This window comes from Chiloscyllium plagiosum, unplaced genomic scaffold (assembly GCF_037043375.1).
Source record: "Chiloscyllium plagiosum isolate Xiang-an unplaced genomic scaffold, Cpla_swu_hap1 HiC_scaffold_3, whole genome shotgun sequence".
Taxonomy (NCBI): domain Eukaryota; kingdom Metazoa; phylum Chordata; class Chondrichthyes; order Orectolobiformes; family Hemiscylliidae; genus Chiloscyllium; species Chiloscyllium plagiosum.
The window spans coordinates 68,959,774-68,980,892 of NW_028270141.1; the positions used below are offsets into that span (position 1 = coordinate 68,959,774).

A 21,119-nucleotide genomic window follows, 5' to 3' on the forward strand; every position below is an offset into this window, starting at 1 on the left:
TAGATTCTAATTTAGCAGTTCTCAGTAGAGGGTGTTTTTTTAAAAAGAAATTTCCTTGGATATGAACAATGCTGGTTAGGGCAGCATTACTTGCCATTATAGTCCGTGTGGGGAAGGCACGGCAGGAGTGCTTTCGGGAAGATAATTCCTGGACTTTGATCCAGTGACAATGAAGGAACAGCAATATAGTTCCAAATTAGGTTAATGTGTATCATGGAGGCAAACTTGCACATCCATCTGCTAGTCTTGTTTTTCAAGGTCAGATACTTGGAAGGTGTTGTGCTATTTGTGTACACATGTGGAGGGAGTACATAGTGGATGGGATGCCAATCAAACAGGTTACTGTGTCCTGATGGCATCAAACTTGTTAGAATTGCACACATTGAAGTGTTGTTAGAATTGCACACATTGAAGTAAGTGGACAGTATTCAATCACACTCCTGACTCGTGCCTTGTAGATAGTGGATAGGCTTTGGGGAGTCTGGAGATGTATTACTCATTGTAAAATTTCCCAGCCAATGACCACAATATTTATATGACTGTTACAGTTCAGTTTCTAATCAATAATGACCCCATGTGTTGAACATGGAAAATATCCATCTTAATCTTATACCATGACCCAGAGAGAAATGGAAAGGAGAAGTTATCTCATTGTTTAGGTTGATGAGGTTCATGTGTCATATACGTTGGTCAATATGATTGTTGCCATTATTAATGCCATGCCAATGGACAGATTAATGTGCCAATCTCATTTTTTTTCTGAACCCATGCAATCCTGTCTAATCTGTCTTCATGTAGACCTTGTGGACATATCGTTTGCTTGCCTTTCAAAGTTATGTTAAGGATTGAGAAGGGGGAAGGGCAATGTAAAAGGCCCAGAAAAAGAAGTACCAGGGCCCATAACTTCACTCCGTGGTCTGATATCCTAGCCATTGACACTTTGGTAGAAGATTCAGTCTGGTCAGTCTCCAATTTCACATTTGAAGATTATGGAGGAGAATACAGCCTTTATTTTTGAGCGATTTCAAACTGTACAAGATATAGGAACCACTTTCTATTAATATGTGCCTTCATTACATCTTCAGTTGATTACTTAATTCCCTTTTCTTGTCTCCAATAATTTAGCAATGGAAGTGTAATTGTACTCCATCAAGTCATCTCTGAAGAGCCTTTAACTAAAAATATCGAGAAAGTTAGAGAAAATGTGAGAAATGCTTTTTCTCCAAATTACACAATAGAGTGGTTACAGGGTAAGTAGTCTCTTGAATAGTAAAATAATTTTGCCATTGAAAGTTGAAAGTTATATATGTGTCAAAATGGAGTACTTACTGCTTAACTAAATAAGGTGTTTGTATTTGTATTGTTGGGTATTAAAGCACTTTTGGCAATTTATGTAGTCATAAATATTTTTAAGTAATTCAATTATTTAGGATGCAGTGTAGTTTGAGTCATTGGGTTTCATTGCATGTTGAATTTATAAATCAAACTCCTGCTATCTAGAAATGTTAGGAGAATAATGATCGAGAAAATTAAGTCAAATAAGTTACAAATTACAATTAATTGTCAGACGTTGTTAAAACATCAAAAGCATGTGTATCCTCTGTAATAATTTCATAACTTGTAACACAGTCATTGTGTGTCCTTAGAGAAGACAGATCTGTAGGGACAGTTCCAATTTGAGGTTCAGCTGGAAAGCAAATGTTTTGGAGCTTAAGGAGTAATGTTGAAACATCCTTGTTAGATAAGGGGAAAGAAATTTTAAATCAGTGGTGCAAAGGGCCAGGTTTGAAAAGGTAGACATTAAGAAAAGAATACTTGCCATTTATGAGCATCACTGTCCTAGTGAGTGTACACCATGAAGTATAGCCATAATAGTAACATCCAGGGTCATAGTTTATACAGATTCTACAGTATCAGAACATCAAGGGGCAGATCTAATGTGACAAAAGGGCAACTTAAAGATGAAGAAGACAATCTTACAGAAGAAGATAGTTGCAAGACTTCTGAGTCTATAAGCAGATGGAAACATTATTGTTTAATTGTCCCATCAAAATCATAATTGAAATTAAGCCAGCAGCTACAAAGCTGAATTTGGAAAGTTGTGGAGGGTTATGTATATTATGTATTGGGTTGTGAATGGCAGGAAGTCCTTAAATTTGTCCACAATAAAAAGTAAGAAATTTTGTATTGTCATAGAATGTGGGAAAGTCTCAATTTTAACTATTGAAGGTGAGAAACCACTTTATTGACCACAAAAAGATGAGAAGACCCCCAGTAAGCAGTGTAGAGAAGCAATGTCATTTAACTAACTTTAAAACTATATTTGAAAGAAAACAGCAATACTACATTAATACTAAATGTAGTGTTTTAAAATAAGAAATATAATGTTATATTGCTATATTGCGCAGTTTATGAACATACATAATGAAGAAAATAAAACAGTATTGTTGTTCAGTGTTTAGATATTGCGGAACCTTCTTGAAGGCTTTACTAAAGTCTGAGTACAGCACGGTGGCTCAGTGGTTAGCACTGCTGCCTCATAGCGCCAGGGACCTGGGTTCAATTCTCTGCCTCAGGCAACTGTCTGTGTGGAGTTTGCACATTCTCCCCGTGTCTGCGTGGGTTTCCTCCCACAGTCCAAAGATGTGCAAGTTAGGTGAATTGGCCATGCTAAATTGCCAGTAGTGTTAGGTGCATTAGTTAGGGGAATGGTTCTGGGTGGGTTGTTCTTTGGAGGGTTGGTGTGGACTTGTTGGGCCGATGGGCCTATTTTCACACTGAATGGAATCTAATCTAAACACCGTCTACTGCTCTGCTCTCAATCTTGGTAACTTCCTCAAAATACCCAGCCAAGTTTGTGAGACACAATTTTCCTGACTATCACTAATCAATTTTTGCCTCTCTAAATTCCTGGAGATGTTGGAATCCTGAGGCAACATCAAGATTGTGATTTTTAAATCATATTCACACCATGCTACTCAAGTTCACATTTGTAAATCCAGCCCTTTGAATCCTCCTGTCAACTTGATTTCCCAGCTATTTTGTATCAGCAGTTAATCCATTACTGTGCACTCTGTCCCTTCATCAAAGTCATTAATACAGATTGTAAATAGTTAAGGCCCCAGCATCGATTTTAGTGGCAATCAATCCATGCTGGTTTATCAGCCGAAAAATAACTCTTATTCTAACTCTCTTTTCCAGTTAGTCAATCCTCTCTGCATAACCTCCAACATCATTCACTTTTGTTTTGTGTGGAAACATTTTATATACCACGCCAAATACATTAGTGCTACTGCCTCCTCTCTATCTGTGATGATTTTTATATCCTTAAAAAAACTAATGAATTAATGAAAGATGATTTTCCTTTCATGAAACCAAAATTCATACCCTACTACCATTTCTACAATGATGGATTCAAGCATTTTCCCAATGATTGATGTTGGCTAACTTGTCTATCATTTCTGCTTTCTGATTTTCTCTTTTGTGCTGTTTTCTAATCTGCTGCATCCTTTCCAGGATCGATGAAGCTTTGCAAGATTATAACTGACATACTATTAATTCTGCAGCCACTTCTTTTAAGGCTGTATGATGCAGGACATCTGATCTACTGTCTTTTTCTATCGTTATATCAGCACTTGTTGTCAGTTTTTATATTTCTTGCCTGTTTAATTTAATTTCTCCCTATTTTGAAGCCATTTGTCATTGGTTTCTAGAATGCTCCCAAAAATTAACTTCTGTGCTTACCTAGGAATGGTACATCCTTGTCTTGAAGTTTTTCTTTCTCACTAAACAATAGCTTTCTTGAGAGTTATGAAGCACCTCTTCAAATGTCAAGCACTGCTTGTCTGCCATAATATCTTTTTCTATTTCCAGCTGACTTTAGCCAGTTGTTTTAATAGCTTTATTTTTATGTGTAACAAACTGGTTTCAGACCTAAATTTTCACTTTCAAAGTGAATGTAAAGTTCTCTTATGCTGTGGTCCTAATTAATCCTATTCCTACATTGCACATTACTGGATCTAAAATAGTTTGATCGGTCCAAGAACATAGTATTTAAACAAATTCACCCAAATATAATATAGCTCAAGACTCAATTAACCAATTTTAATTCATCCCCAATCTAAATGAAGTTTAAAATTGCCTTAAGTTATTTCAATGCCTTTTTTAGAAGCCCCCATTACCTTGTCATTTATACCTTGTCCTAATGTGTAGCTATTGTTAGGAAGCTTGATAACTACATGCACCACTGATTTATGTTCCTTATATTAAAATCAGTCCCAGTCTTAAACATTGTCCCTGTGGGGGTTCTGAGGAAGAGTCACTGGAACCAAAACATTAACTCTGATTTCTCTCCACAGCTACTGCAAGACCTGCTGATCTTTTCCAGCAATTTTTGTTTTTGTTTTTGATTTGCAGCATCTGCAGTACTTCCAGTTTTTAAAAACAATCCCTGTTTGTGTTAATTACTGGATTCATCTACTGATTATTGTAAGATGGAATTGCTTTCATTTTCTCACTTTTTTATCCTTCATTCATTTCAATACATCCCTGTTACAATTAAACAATTTGATGTTTATATAATACCCATTGACAGAAATAAATGTCATTTCGCCATTACTTCCGAACATATTTTATGCTGTGTCATATATTTGTAGCTCAATAATCAAGTATGTGCAGAATAGATGAGTACAGAATAGTTTAAAGGAACAGTAAGAACTAAATTGTGTAGCTTTTGGAAAAAAAACTGAATATTGCTTTGTTTAAACAGATGATGAAATACCGTGCTTTCACGAAACTTATGGCATAACAAATTACAATACCTGCGTGGAAGTCCCCTGTGAAAATAAGACAGGAATCATGAAAATTAGATGTGGAAAGAATGGAATGTATAAACTAGATTTTTGTATATCTGAAGAAATCTACAAAATTCTTGAGGTATGAATTACAGGGTAGAAATTAAAGTAAGTGCTGTTATGATAAAATATGTTTTAGTTTAAGAATGCTTCTAGCTAGTTTAAACCTACAGATGAGAATTTATACTTGTTTGGTAGACCTGAATTCACACAGACACTGAAGTTAAAGTATCTAATACTTAGCATCTCAAACCATTGGCGAAGTACCATTAGCAGTGCCTTTGGACAATCTTTTCCAAATCTAGTGACAAGAAAGTTGATCCTTTCCCAATCTAACATGCCTAGCATTGAGATAATAATTAACTCAATACCTGCTGTGCTTGGCCAGACATGTTGTTTCTTTGACCATCACCAGGCTGCAAATGCAATTGGTATAATTGGCATTCATTTAAAGCATGGGGGAAAATGGAAATCTTTCAGAGATTACTTCAACACATCCCTGAAGAAGCCAAAGATTCCCATTGACTTATGAGAATCCTAGGTTTGTGACAGACCAAAATGGAGAGAATTTATGGTGAAAGCACCAAATAGAGAGACTTCATCAGACACACTCATAAGGTAAGTCAAGACATCAGAGAGAGCACACAAATCCCCCAACAATACAGCTATTCAATCCTCCAAGCACTAGCTGCAACCCACAATGCAGATTCTGAAGATTGTCTTTTCAATGTATCATTCATCTCAGAATCCATTAAACTAGATTGAAAGCAAGTTATCTTTGATCCCAAGGGACTTCCAGCAAGAAGAAAATTAAACATTCAGACTTGGTCAAGATTAGACCATAATTATTGACAAAAAATAGAGGTCAAATAAATTCCTTTGATCTTTAAGACCAGGACAATTACAATGCTATGAAAATTCCCTAGATTAATCTCAGGTTTAACTGCTTCAGCTGAATTAATATTGTGTCCACCTGATCATCAAAGTGAACGGTCCTTTGTGATACCAGATTCATCACCTGAGCTATCAAAGCATCTGAAAGACACAAGTCAAGAAATAGATGAAGAAGCTCAACTCTGTCTAGTAAAACAATAGTTTCCTTGCATGCCAGTCATTGATTTCAGTACCTGTAACCCTCCCCCACTGAAAAACTCTGTACTGTCTACAAACTGCACCACAACACTTTCTTGCCCTGAAAGCTGTTTCACCAAGTGAAAGAAGAACACTATGTTATGTATACCATCCTGTTTAGACAGGGTTACCAACAGTCCCACTTTGAGTGAAGCCCACAGTGATGGCCTCTTTACATGCTGGTGCTAATGACTGGACCAAAATGGTCCTTGTATTTCTGATTCACTCATACACAGTCCAACAGCTCATGGCTTGGAACTAACCCACATCATCCAAGTCTTGCTGTTCCTGCCATTATTTGGAATGCAGCTTCATCATTGCACTGGGGATAATGAAAAAATTTTGATATCCTGTGTCCTGAAAGAGCAATGAGGGAGGAAGAGAGAAAAAGCAAATGGTAGGGGAGAGAGTGAACCACCAATTAAAGGGAGAAAGCGAGAAACTTGCACTAGGGTAGATAGAAATCAGCACAACTAGGAAGTGAGGAGAGAGAGAAGATCATAAACTTGAGAGGGAAAGAAATAGGAACACAGACTAGGGAGTGAAGAAACTAAAAATATAAATCAGTGGAGGAGGTTAGAAACACAAACTGAACAGAGAAGAATATGATATTCATCCAGCTCCTCGAAACCGTGTTAGGGAACTGGAGCTGGAGCTGGATGAACTTCTGATCATTCGGGAGGCAGAGGGGGTTATTGAGAGGAGTTACAGGGAGGTAGTCACTCCTAAGGTACAAGAAAAAGGCAAATCGGTTCCAGTCAGGGGACGGAAAGGGAACCGGCAGGCAGTGCAGGGATCCCCTGTGGCCACCCCCCTCAACAATAAGTATACCGTTTTGGATACTGTTAGGGGGGTGGAGGGGGGGGGGGGGGGACTTACCATGGGAAAGCAGTGGGGCACAGGACTCTGGCACAGAGTCTGTCCCTGCTGCTCAGAAGGGAAAGGGGAAGAGGAGCAGAGCAGTAGTCATTGGGGACTCCATAGTTAGGGGAACAGATAGGAGGTTCTGTGGGGACGGGAGAGACTCACGGTTGTGTGTTACCTCCCTGGTGCCAGGGTTCGTGATGTCTCTGATCATGTTTTTGGGATCCTTAAGGGGAAGGCGGAGCAGCCCCAAGTCGTGGTCCACATAGGCACCAACGACATAGGTAGGAAAAGAGATGGGGATTTAAGGCAGAAATTCAGGGAGCTAGGATGGAAGCTTAGAGCTAGGATGAACAGAGTTGTTGTCTCTGGTTTGTTGACCTTGCCACGTGCTAGTGAGGCAAGGAATAGGAAGAGAGAGGAATTCAACATGTGGCTACAGGGATGGTGCAGGATGGAGGGTTTTGGATTCTTGGATAATTGGGACTCTTTCTGGGACCTCTACAAGCAGGATGGTCTTTATCTAAACCCAAGGGGTACCAATACCCTGGGGGGGAGATTCGTTAAGGCTATTGGGGTGGGTTTAAACTAATCCAGCAGGGGGATGGGAACCAAACTTGTAGTTTGAGTATAGAAAAGGTTGAGAGTAGGGAGGTCCAAAATCAAGTTTCAGGGATGCAAGATGGCACCAGCAAGCAAGAAGTTGGTTTGAAGTGTGTCTACTTCAATGCCAGGAGCATCCAGAATAAGGTGGGTGAACTTGCAGCCTGGGTTGGTACCTGGGACTTCGATACTGTGGCCATTTCGGAGATATGGATAGACAGGAATGGTTATTGCAGGTTCCAGGATTTAGATGTTTCAGTAAGAACAGAGAAGATGGTAAAAGAGGGGGAGGTGTGGCATTGTTGGTTAAGGACAGTATTATAGTTGCGGAAAGGATGTTTGGGAACTCGTCAACTGAGGTAGTATGGGCTGAGGTTAGAAACAGGAAAGGAGAGGTCACCCTGTTGGGAGTTTTCTATAGGCCTCCGAATAGTTCCAGAGGTGTAGAAGAAAGGAGAGCAAAGATGATTCTCGATAGGAGTGAGAGAGACAGGATAGTTGCCATGGGGGACTTCAACTTTCCAAATATTGACTGGGAACACTATACTACGAATACTGTAGATGGGTCAGTTTTTGTCCAGTGTGTGCAGGAGGGCTGCCTGACACAGTATGTAGACAGGCCAACAAGGGGCGAAGCCACATTAGATTTGGTACTGGGTAATGAGCCTGGCCAGGTGTTAGACTTGGAAGTAGGTGAGCACTTTGGTGATAGCGATCACAATTCTGTTATGTTTACTTTATTGATAGAAAGGGATAGGTGTATACCACTGGGCAAGAGTTACAGCTGGGGGAAAGGCAATTACGATGCGATTAGGCAAGATTTAGGATGCATAGGATGGGGAAGGAAACTGCAGGGGATAGGCACATTAGAAATGTGGAGCTTATTCAAGGAAAAGCTACTATGTGTCCTAGATAAGTATGTACCTGTCAGGCAGGGAGGAAGCTGTAGAGCGCGGGAGCCGTGGTTTATGAAGGAAGTGGAATCTCTGGTCAAGAGGAAGAAGAAGGCTTATGTTAGGATGAGATGTGAAGGCTCAGTTAGGGTGCTTGAGGGTTACAGGTAGCCAGGAAAGACCTAAAGAGAGAGCTCAGAAGAGCCAGGAGGAGACATGAGAAGTTGTTGGCAGATAGGAGCAGGGTAAACCCTAAGGCTTTCTATAGGTATTTAAGGAATAAAAGAATGACGAGAGTAAGATTAGGACCAATCAAGGATAGTAGTGGGAAGTTGTGTGTGGAGTCAGAGGAGATAGGGGAAACACTAAATGAATATTTTCAACAGTATTCACTCTAGAAAACGACAATGTTGTCGAGGAGATTACTGAGATACAGCCTACTAGACTAGGTGGGATTGAAGTTCACAAGGAAGAGGTATTAGAAATCCTGCAGAGTGTGAAAATAGATAAGTCCCCTGGGCCAGATGGGATTTATCCTAGGATCCTCTGGGAAGCCAGGGAGGAGATTGCCGAGCCTTTGGCATTGATCTTTAAATCGTCATTGTCTACAGGAATAGTGCCAGAAGACTGGAGGATAGCAAATGTGGTTTCCCCTGTTCATGAAGGGGAGTAGAGACAATCCTGGTAATTATAGACCAGTGAGCCTTACTTCAATTGTTGGTAAAATGTTGGAAAAGGTTATAAGAGGTAGGATTTATAATCATCTAGAAAAGAATAATTTGATTAGGGATAGTCAGCACGGTTTTGTGAAGGGTAGGTCGTGCCTCACAAACCTTATTGAGTTTTTTGAGAAGGTGACCAAACAGGTTGATGTGGTTGATGTGGTGTATATGGATTTCAGCAAGGCATTCGATAGGCTATTATACAAAATGCGGAGTAATGGGATTGTGGGAGATATAGCAGTTTGGATCAGTAATTGGCTTGCTGAAAGAAGACAGAGGGTGGTGGTTGATGGGAAATGTTCATCCTGGAGTCCAGTTACCAGTGGTGTACCGCAGGGGTCAGACTTGGGTCCACTGCTGTTCGTCATTTTATAAACGACCTGGATGAGGGCGTAGAAGGGTGGGTTAGTAAATTTGCAGACGACACTAAGGTTGGTGGAGTTGTGGATAGTGACGAAGGATTTTGTAGGTTACAGAGAGACATAGATAAGCTGCAGAGCTGGACTGAGAGGTGGCAAATGGAGTTTAATGCAGACAAGTGTGAGGTAATTCATTTTGGTCGGAGTAACCGGAATGCAAAGTACTAGGCTAATGGTAAGACTCTTGGTACTGTAGATGAGCAGAGAGATCTCGGTACACAGATCCTTGAAAGTTGCCACCCAGGTTGACAGGGTTGTTTAGAAGGCATACAGTGTTTTAGCTTTTATTAATAGAGGGATCGAGTTCCGGAACATGAGGTTAAGCTACAGCTGTACAAAACTCTAGTGTGGCCGCACTTGGGGTATTGTGTACAGTTCTGGTCACCACATTAGAACATAGAACATAGAACATAGAAGAGTACAGCGCAGTACAGGCCCTTCGGCCCTCGATGTTGCGCCGATCCAAGCCCACCTAACCTACACTAGCCCATTATCCTCCATATGCCTATCCAATGCCCGCTTAAATGCCCATAATGAGGGAGAGTCCACCACTGCTATTGGCAGGGCATTCCATGAACTCACGATTCGCTGAGTAAAGAACCTACCCCTAACATCTGTCCTATACCTACCCCCCCTTAATTTAAAGCTATGCCCCCATGTAATAGCTGACTCCATACGTGGAAAAAGATTCTCACTGTCGACCCTATCTAAACCCCTAATCATCTTATACACCTCTATCAAGTCACGCCTAAACCTTCTTTTCTCCAATGAAAACAACCCCAAGTGCCTCAGCCTTTCCTCATACGATCTTTCTACCATACCAGGCAACATCCTGGTAAACCTCCTCTGCACCCGTTCCAGTGCCTCCACATCCTTCCTATAGTATGGCGACCAAAACTGCACACAATACTCCAGATGCGGCCGCACCAGAGTCTTATACAACTGCAACATGACCTCAGAACTCCGGAACTCAATTCCTCTACCAATAAAAGCCAGTACGCCATATGCCTTCTTCACCGCACTATTTACCTGGGTGGCAACTTTCAAAGATTTGTGTACATGGACACCAAGATCCCTCTGCTCATCCACACTACCAAGTATCCGACCGTTAGCCCAGTACCCCATCTTTTTATTACTCTTACCAAAGTGAATCACCTCACACTTAGCTACATTGAACTCCATTTGCCACCTTTCTGCCCAGTTCTGCAGCTTATCTATATCTCGCTGTAACCTGCCACATCCTTCCTCACTGTCTACAACTCCTCCGACTTTTGTATCATCTGCAAACTTGCTCACCCAACCTTCTAACCCCTCCTCCAGGTCATTTATAAAAATGACAAACAGCAATGGTCCCAAAACAGATCCTTGCGGAACACCGCTAGTGATGGCACTCCAAGATGAACCTTTGCCATCAACTACTACCTTCTGTCTTCTTCCAGCCAACTCCTAATCCAAACCTCCAACTCACCCTCAATGCCATACCTCCATATTTTTTGCAGTAGTCTACCATGGGGAACCTTATCAAACGCCTTACTAAAATCCATATACACCACATCTACTGCTTTCCCCTCGTCCACCTCCTTAGTCACCTTCTCAAAGAATTCAATAAGGTTTGTGAGGCACGACCTGCCCTTCACAAAACCATGCTGACTATCCTTGATCACATTATTCCTATCCAGATGTTCATAAATCCTATCCCTTACAATTCTCTCTAAGATTTTGCCCACAACAGAAGTGAGACTCACCGGCCTATAGTTACTAGGGTTATCCCTACTCCCCTTCTTGAACAAGGGAACCACATTTGCTAGCCTCCAATCTTCTGGCACTACTCCTGTAGACAATGATGACATAAAAATCAAGGCCAATGGCTCTGCAATCTCCTCCCTTGCTTCCCAGAGAATCCTAGGATAAATGCCATCAGGCCCAGGGGACTTATCTATTTTCACCCTTTCCAGAATTTCCAACACCTCTTCTCTACATACCTCAAAGCCATCCATTCTACTTAATTGTGACTCAGTACTCACATTGACAACAATATCCTGTTCCTGATTGAATACTGACGAAAAGTATTCATTCAGTGCCTCCCCAATCTCTTCAGCCTCCACACGCAACTTCCCACTACTATCCTTGACTGGACCTATTCCTACCCTAGTCATTCTAAGAAGGATGTGGAAGCTTTGGAAAGGGTGCAGAGGAGATTTACTAGGATGTTGCCTGGTATGGAGGGAAGGTCTTACTAGGAAAAGCTGAGGGACTTGAGGCTATTTTCGTTAGAGAGAAGAAGGTTGAGAGGTGACTTAATAGAGACATATAAGATAATCAGACGGTTAGATAGGGTGGACAGGGAGAGCTGAAAAATGTGTTGCTGGAAAAGCGCAGCAGGTCAGGCAGCATCCAAGGAGCAGGAGAATCGACGTTTCGGGCATAAGCCCTTCTTCAGGAATGAGAAAGGTGTGCCAAGCAGGCTAAGATAAAAGGTAGGGAGGAGGGAATTGGGGGAGGGGCGTGGGAATGCAATAGGTTGAAGGAGGTTAAGGTGAGGGTGATAGGCCAGAGAGGGGGTGGGGGCGGAGAGGTCAGGAAGAAGATTGCAGGTCAAGAAGGCGGTGCTCAGTCCGAGGGTTGGGACTGAGATAAGGTGGGGGGAGGGGAAATGAGGAAGCTGGAGAAATCTGCATTCATCCCTTGTGGTTGGAGGGTTCATAGGCAGAAGATGAGGCGCTCTTCCTCCAGGCGTCGTGTTGCCATGGTCTGGCGATGGAGGAGGCCAAGGACCTGCATGTCCTTGGCAGAGTGAGAGGGGGAGTTAAAGTGTTCAGCCACGGGGCAGGGAGAGCCTTTTTCCAAGAATGGTGACGGAGAGCACAAGGGGGCATATCTTTAAATTGAGGGGAGATAGATATAGGACAGATGTCAGAGGTAGTTTCTTTACTCAAAGAGTAGTAAGGGTATCGAATGTTTTGCCTGCAACATTAGTAGATTCGCCAACTTTAAGTATATTTAAGTCGTCATTGGACAACCATATGGACGTACATGGAATAGTGTAGGTCAGATGGGCTTCAGATTGGTATGACAGGTTGGCGCAACATCGAGGGCCGAAGGGCCTGTACTGCACTGTAATGTTCTATGTTCTATGTTCTATATACACATAGGGAAGGATAGCAGAGACAAGACAGAAAGAGAGGGAGGGAACAAAAATTGGAAGAGAGAGAGTAATACAAAATGAAAGAGAAGGTAAAACTGAAAAACAGAGACAACATCCTGTGGAATTGACATGTGGGTTGATTTGGGTTGATTAAACATTTGGTTACGTTTTTTTTGCAGAAGTTTCTTATTAATGGTGAAGACTTTAATTGATCCAGGTGAAGACTTGTTACAAGTTGACTACTGCAAGGATTGGTGTTATTCCTGTTAATTTTAAACTAATTTAGTAATTAGGGTAAAGGCTTTGGGAAACTTGTCACCATTTTGAGAACGGGACAAAGACATATGTAAACGTTAACAGCATGAATGTTAAGAAAAGAACAACGTAATCAGATCAGATGCAATAGTGAAGTGAATAGTATTTGACAGGTGATACTAAGTTCCAATAAATACAATGTTTGCATTATATGACACTAATACAAAGCAGATGTATATTGTGTGTTCTAAGTATGATAAGAATATGCATTGTCATAAGTGAGCATGATGCAGCAAATCCTTAAAACGAACAAATAGAGTATTGAAATTGAATGATCTGATGAAAACTAAAGATCAGTAAACTAGCCCTTATACAATGCTTTTATCATGGTCTTGTCAACAATATTATGTCCAGATTTATATTATGATATGTGATAGTAATGGAATTTTCTTGAACATTACAAATATTTCTACTTCACAGTTTAGCTAAAGTGTTTACTTTGTTTTTTGACTTTTATACTGTTGTCTTTATACAAGAAGTATATATTTCAGGGAGATTGAATGGAATAATTAGAATAATGAGTTACTAGTCTATGACTGTTCAAATCCAGGCACATCCTCAAATCAAAGTAAAATGAAATCAAATCTCAGGGCTTTTCTTTCCTTTTGCAAAAGGTTTCGGTCTTTGGAGCAAGTTGTCTGCATGTAGCGTGAATGTAGATTTATTGTGGTATTTGAAGGCTGAACTCTTTCCTTTGCCTGATATTACAGCACATAAAAGAGAAACTGAATACTGGATGATACAAAGTCACTGAGTTCCCCTCACTTTTTCAATGGCATTTGCAGGTCAGAAAGGAATTTCCCTGACATTTTCCTCGAAATTGACTTGGGGTGTTCAAAAGGTTTTTCTCTTTTTGCCAATCTAATAATTTATTTGATGATTGGTAGAATGGGAATGGAGGGTGAACAGGTAACATCATGTTACACAATGACTATGTGAAATATTTACCTGTTTGTTTTTTCCAGTCTGTCAAGTTGCTGTGTGCTCACATTTACTTTTACTTTTACTTCTTAGGTGACAAAAGGCTCAAATTTAGAAGACATTTTTTCCAGTCTTCTTCGGAATTTATCCATTGCTGTTACTGAGGTCAACGTAAACACTGCTGGAAATATCCAAGCTGTGGTTGACATATTGACAAGTATTTCAAATCTAGGTGTCAATGTTACGGAAACAGACATGACGGTAAGAATCAGAATCTTCCAAAAAAGATCTTGGACTTAATGTAGCACTTTTAGTCATTGTGCCCTTTTTTGTATGAAAATGTAATTGTTACATATTTTGACTTGTAATACATAGAGTGAGAGGAATGTCTTTTCCTTTTGATTCACAATGAAGAGAGGCTGTGAAGACACATTTTAGTAATGCAATGGAGTTTCAATTTTCAATGTGCAACTTTGATTGAAAATGAGTTTTCTTTGGCTTGCCAACATCCATCACTGCAGATTCGAGCTTCTCTTCAAAACCTTCACACAGTTTGTTTGAAAATTAACTATAAGATCTAAAAATGATCTATATTGCTGTAACGGAATTTTGTTCTCCAGAATGATTAAACTAAGAACATCTGAGTACGTAAGATCCAGTTCAGTCAGGAACATTTCAATCTCAGCAACGTTAATCCTGGCAAATTTGAAGCATCTTCCTAAACCATGATGGCAGGTTCTCAAGTTGTCATGTATTCTATAGGCGGCACGGTGGCACAGTGGTTAGCACTGCTGCCTCACAGCGCCAGAGGCCTGGGTTCAATTCCCGACTCAGGCGACTGACTGTGTGGAGTTTGCACATTGTCTGCGTGGGTTTCCTCCGGGTGCTCTGGTTTCCTCCCACAGTCCAAAGATGTGCAGGTCAGGTGAATTGGCCACGCTAAATTGCCCGTAGTGTTAGGTAAAGGGGTAAATGTAGGGGAATGGGTGGGTTACGCTTCGGCGAGTCGGTGTGGACTTGTTGGGCCGAAGGGCCTGTTTCCACACTGTAAGCAATCTAATCTAATCTATTATACAATGTAGAACCAGGGAAAAGACTTTGGACCTGATACAGAAAGTAGCTAGCAGAGAATTGGGCTGCAATATTCGTACATTGCATGATGACAGGAAAAATTGACCCAATTGGTACTTCTTTCTTTAGAGTAGGCTGAGAGCTGACCTCATTAAGCTATTTCAAATAACAAAATATACTGTAAATATAGAGAACCTGTTGGGGAGATCAAAAATTGGGTAATCATATAAGATAATAATTAAATGATTTGAGCTTTAATTGATCATGTTGGGCTCAGTATCAGTAACAAAATCAACAAACAGTTAATTGAAGCTTAGTTTTCAGCTAAATTGATGAGCTATGTTGTCCATGAAATAATTGAGTGGAATCTTCCAGATCTGCCAGGAGGGGAGGAGGAACTTAAAGGAAAGCTAAAATTCATAATCTTGTTAGTTGGTTCAAGTTTATCTATTAAACTAGATGGAAGTTTTAGCCAGGTCAGCCTTATCCAAATGTGATTTTTGCAATTGTTTTGTATTGATGAGTATGACATAAATACTCATTAACCATAGCTTGCTGTGGCTTTAAATTCATAAGTACAATCTTATCAGTCAAAAGCAAGAAAAATTCATCTACACAAACCTGGCCATGTATATGAGGCATTTGTCTATGGGGGATAGACTTCCTCCTGGTTGCGATGGTGAGGATACACTGTTTCATGAGACTTCTTCGCTAGCTGGACCCTTCACAACATTGTCTTTCAAGGTCTTCCTTTAGTTGTAAGATTATTGTATATGAATTGCAGGCTGCCCAAACACTCGCACATGAAATACCTCACAGCTATTCTTGTGAGGCCTTTCTATACTCCAAGGATTATCATGTAAGAATTGAAGCCTATCTGGGAAAACTAGCATTTCCAAGTGCGGCAGTTGCTGGCCTGCAATTCAAGGAGTTGGTGATGAGTTGCTGCAGTGCACCTAACTTGTGCATGAGTTCATAGAACATAGAACATTACAGCACAGTACAGACCCTTCAGCCCTTGATGTTGTGCTGACCTGTGGAACCAATCTAAAGCCCATCTAACCATTCTCATCCACACGCCTATCCAATGACCATATAAATGCCCTTAGAGTTGGTGAGTCTACTACTGTTGCAGGCAGTGGGTTCCACGCGTCTGCTACTCTCTGAGTAAATAAACTACCTCTGACATCTGTCCTATATCTATCACCCCTGAATTTAAAGCTATGTCCCCTCATGCTAGCCATTGCCATCTGAGGAAAAAGGCTCTCACTGTCCGCCCTATCTAACCCTCTGATTATCTTATATGTTTCAATTAAGTCACCTCTCAACCTTCTCTCTAATGAAAACAGCCTCAAATCCCTTAGGCTCTCCTCATAAGACCTCCCTCCATGCCAGGCAACATCCTAGTAAATCTCCTCTGAACCCTTTCAAAAGCTTTCACATCATTCCTATAATGCGGTGAACAGAACTGTATGCAGTACTCCAAATATGGCTGCACCAGAGTTTTGTACAGCTGCAACATAATCTCATAGTTCTGAAACACAACCCCTCTACCAATAAAAGCTAACACACCGTATGCCTATCAACCTGGGTGACAACTTTCAAGGATCTATGTACCTGGACACTGAGATCTCTCTGCTCATCTAGACTACCAAAAATCTTACCATTAGCCCAGTTGTTTCCAAAGTGAATCACCTCACATGTTTCCGCATTAAACTCCATTTGCCACCTCTCAGCCCAGCTCTGCAGCTTGTCTATGTCTCTCTGTAACCTACAACATCCTTCTCACTACCCACAACTCTACCAACCTTAGTGTCATCTGCAAATTTACTAACCCAACCTTTTATGCCCTCATCCAGGTCATTTATAAAAATGACAAGCAACAGTGGACCCAAAACAGATCCTTGCAGTATCTCACTAGTAACTGAACTCCAGGATGAATATTTCCCATTAACCATTACCCTCTGTCTTCTTCCAGTGAGCCAATTTCTGGCCCAAACCGCTAAATCACCCTCAATCCCACGCCTCCGTATTTTGTGCAATAGCCTAGCGTGGGGCACCTTATCAAACACCTTACTGAAATTCATATACACCACATCAACTGCTTTACCCTAATTCACCAGTTTGGACACCTTCTCAAACAACTCAATAAGGTTTGTGAGGCATGACCTACCCTTCACAAAATTGTGCTGACTATCCCAATCAACTTTTTCCTTTCTAGATAATTATAAATCCTATCTCTTATAACCCTTTCTAACACTTTATCCACAACTGCAGTAAAACTCCAAGATCTATAATTTTCAAGATTGTTCCTACTCCCCTTCTTGAACAAGGGAGTAACATTTGCTAATCTCCAGTCCTCTGGCACTATTCCTGTTGACAATGAGGACATAAAGATCAAAGCCAAAGGCTCTGCAATCTCCTCCAGGGCTTCCCAGAGAATCCTAGGAGAAATCCCATCCGGCCAAGGGGACTTATCTATTTTTACTTTCCAGAATTGCTAATACCTCCTTCTAATGCAACTCAATCCCATCTAGTCTAGCAGCCTGTATCCCAGTATTCTCCTCGACTACATTGTCTTTGTGAATACGAATGAAAAATATTCATTTAGCACTTCCACTCTGACTCTGACTCTACACACAACGTCCTACTACAATGCCTGATTGGGCCTACGCTTACTCAAGTCATTCTTTTATTTCTGATATATCTAGAGAAAGCCTGAGGGTTTTCCTTGATCCTATCCACCAACAACTTCTCATATCCTCTCCTGGCTATTCCTAGCTCTCTCTCTAACTCTTTCCTGGCTAACTGGTAACTCTCAAGCACCCTGACTGAGCCATCACATCTCATCCTAACATAAGCCGCCTTCTTCCTCTTAACAAGAAATTCAGCTTCCTTAGTAAACCATGGTTCCTGCTCTTGATAACTTCCTCCCTACCTGACAGGTACATACGTATAAGGAAATGCAGTAGCTGATCCTTGAATAAGCTCCACATTTCAAGTGTGTTCATCCCCTGCAGTTTCGTTCCCCATCCTATGTATCCTAAATCTTGCCTAATCACATCATAATTGCCTTTCCCCCAGCTATATCTTTTGCCCTGTGGTATATACCTATTCCTTTCAATCGCAAAAGTAAACATTACGAGATTATGGTCACTATCACCAAAGTGCTCACCTACCTCCAAATATAACACCTGACTGAGTTCATTACCCAGTACCAAATCTAATGTGACCTCCTCCCTTGTTGGCCTGTCTACATACTGTGTCAGGAAACCCTCCTGCACGCATTTGACAAAAACTGACCCATATAAAATAGTTGAACTATAGTATTCCCAGTCAATATTTGGAAAGTTAAAATCCCCCATAATAACTACCCTGTCACTCTCGCTTCTATCAAGGATCATCTTTGCTCTCCTATCCTCCACATTTCTGGATCTATTTGGTGGCCTACAGAAAACTCACAACAGGGTAACCTCTCCTTTCCTGTTTCTAAACTCAGCCCATATTACCTCAGTAGATGAGTTCTCAAATGTTCTTTCTGCAAACGTAATACTGTCCCTGACTAACAGTGCCATACCACCCCATCTTTTACCATTATCTCTGTTATTCCTGAAACATCTAAATCGTTGAACCTGCAATAACCATTTCTGTCCCTGCTCTACCCATGTCTCTGAAATGGCCACAAGATCGAAATCCCAGGTATCAACCCATGCTGCAAGTTCACCCACCTTATTCTGGATGCTCTTGGCATTGAAGTAGACACACTTCAAATCAACCTCTTGCTTGCTGGTGCTTTTTTACGATCTTGAAATCTTAGTTCCGACTTCATTACTCTCAATCTCCCGTATGCTTGAACTATAATTTAGTTCCCATCCCCCTGCTGAATTAGTTTAAACCCACCCAAACAGCATTAGCAAATTTCCCCCCAGGATATTGGTACCCCGCTGGTTCAGATGAAGACCATCCTGTTTGTAGAGGTCCCACCTACCCCAGAAAGAGCCCCAATTATCCAGGAATCCAAAACTCTCCCTCCTGCAACATCCCTGCAGCCATGTGTTCAACTCCTCTCTCTCCCTATTCCTCACCTCGTTAGCACCTGGCACGGGCAACAAACCAGAGACAACAACTCTGTTCATTCTAGCTTGAAGCTTCCACCCGAGCTCCCTGAATTTCTGCTTTAAATCCCCATCTCTTTTCCTACCTATGTCATTGTGCCTATGTGGAATACAACTTGGTGCTCCTCCCCCTTCCCCTCAATGATCCCAAAAACATGATCTGAGACACCACGAACCCTGGCACCTGGGAGGCAACACACCAACCGTGAGTCTCTCTCGTTTCCACAGAACCTCCTGTCTGTCCCTCTAACTATGGAGTCCCCAATGACTAATGCTCTGCTCCTCTTCCAATTATGAGCAACAGGGACAGAATCTGCTCCAGAGACCTGTGCCCCATTGCTTACCCCTGGTAAGTCATCACCCTCCCCAATAATATCCTAAACAGTACACTTGTTGTTGAGGGGAATGGCCATGGGGTTCCCTGCACTGCCTGCCGGTTCCCTTTCCACCCCCTACCCAAATATAAAGCCTCACTTACTTAGCAGTCCCATGTCCGCTCCTGCTCAGTGTACACTCCGCTTTTGTATCTTTTAAAATTTACCTTCCTGTCAGTCCTCTGGTCTTTGCTGTTGCTCCTCCCACACCAACTGCCACTGGAAAAATGAAGAACACTGAACTCCCGAGAAAAGCTTTTATATCTCTTAAAATCTCTTCAAGTTCCTGCATATCTCAAATGTCCCAATGTATATGACATGAAACAGAAAACGAAAAGCACATTGCGATATTACTCAGTTAAGGACAACAGGCAGAAATAAAATATTCACCACAGACTAAAGGCTTCTGTGCTATAATCTCTTTTAACATTGATATCCTAACCAAGTTGAAATAATGTATTCAACTCAGAGCTGAAGGGCAACATGCATATAGGTCATCATTTTCCCACCGTGGACATCCTGCTGGTATCTGCAAGACATAAAGTGAAAAAAGACATTGTAGTTTTCGGTTAGATATAGTGAGCATTGAATGACACTGTCAATGGGATAATATGAGAGTTACTGTGGAATAATGAATGCTGCTTACTCAGTTACATAGAGCCATCGAGACTAGGATTAGGAGTGGGCTATTTCACTATTTGGGCCTGCTGTGCCATTCGGTATGATCATAACTGGTGATAAACTTGGCACCCTGCTCCTGCTTTCGACCCCTACCCTTTGATCCCTTTAAACCTGAGGATTATATCTAACTCCTTCTAAAAACATTCTATGTTATGGCTTCAACCATAACTTGCTATAGTCAATAATTCCACAGCTTCACTTTTCACTCTTTGGGTGAAGACATTTCTCCTCCTCTCAGCCGTAAATTGCTCACCATGCATCCTTAGATTCCTGGCCTGGATTCTTCACTCAATGGGAATATCCTTCCTGAGCATACCATGTCTAGTTCTGTTAGAATTTTATAAGTTTCTGTGAGATTCCTCACCTCCAACTCCACTTGTTCGTGTAAGCTCTAGTGAATAAAGTACTAACCAGTCCAGTTTCTCTTCAGCTGTCAATCCTGCCATCCCAGCAATCAGTCTGGTGAATCTTTGTTCCCCCAGAGCCAGAATGTCCTTCTTAAGATAATGAGACCAAAACTGCACACAATATTCCAGGCGTAGTCCTGCCAAAGGCCTGTGCAATTGCTACAAGTCATCCCTGCTCCTTTCTCAGATAATCCACCTTCTTGCTTTTACTCACAAACTGGATAACCTTACATTTATCCACATTATGCTTCATCTGCCATATATTTGTCCACAAACTCAATTTGTCCAAATCACGCTGATGACAAGTCGTGGATGTCTCAGCATCCCCGCAGGATTGATCTCCGCCCTCTCCTGCAAGGGGCAAGATTTTCTCCTCATAGGAGGTGAAGAACCTGATGTCAGGCCCTCCACCATCTGTCCTTGCTCTTTGTGCTCTCTTGTGAGCTCTCTTCTCCTGAAATAAGAGAAAAGGAAGGGTTGAATGAAGTAAAAATGGATGGCATATCTGTTAGTCCTAATGCAGGTGGAGGAAGGTTCGTGAGATGGCCGGAATGGTTGAGTAGGGCACAAGGGCAAGAGATTGAGTTAGGAACAAGATGGAGTGG

The 21,119-nt window shown here is 41.3% G+C and overlaps 1 protein-coding gene across 1 annotated transcript in view; it reads left to right on the forward strand.

Moving 5' to 3' along the window:
• LOC122548642 (adhesion G protein-coupled receptor F2-like) overlaps window positions 1-21,119 on the forward strand; it is an 80,668-nt gene that overhangs the window by 42,005 nt on the left and 17,544 nt on the right. The window contains exons 8-10 of the mRNA XM_043687476.2: window positions 1,126-1,250; window positions 4,769-4,935; window positions 13,960-14,127. Coding sequence (XP_043543411.2) covers window positions 1,126-1,250; window positions 4,769-4,935; window positions 13,960-14,127 — 460 coding nt within the window. The remainder of the gene's footprint in view (window positions 1-1,125; window positions 1,251-4,768; window positions 4,936-13,959; window positions 14,128-21,119) is intronic.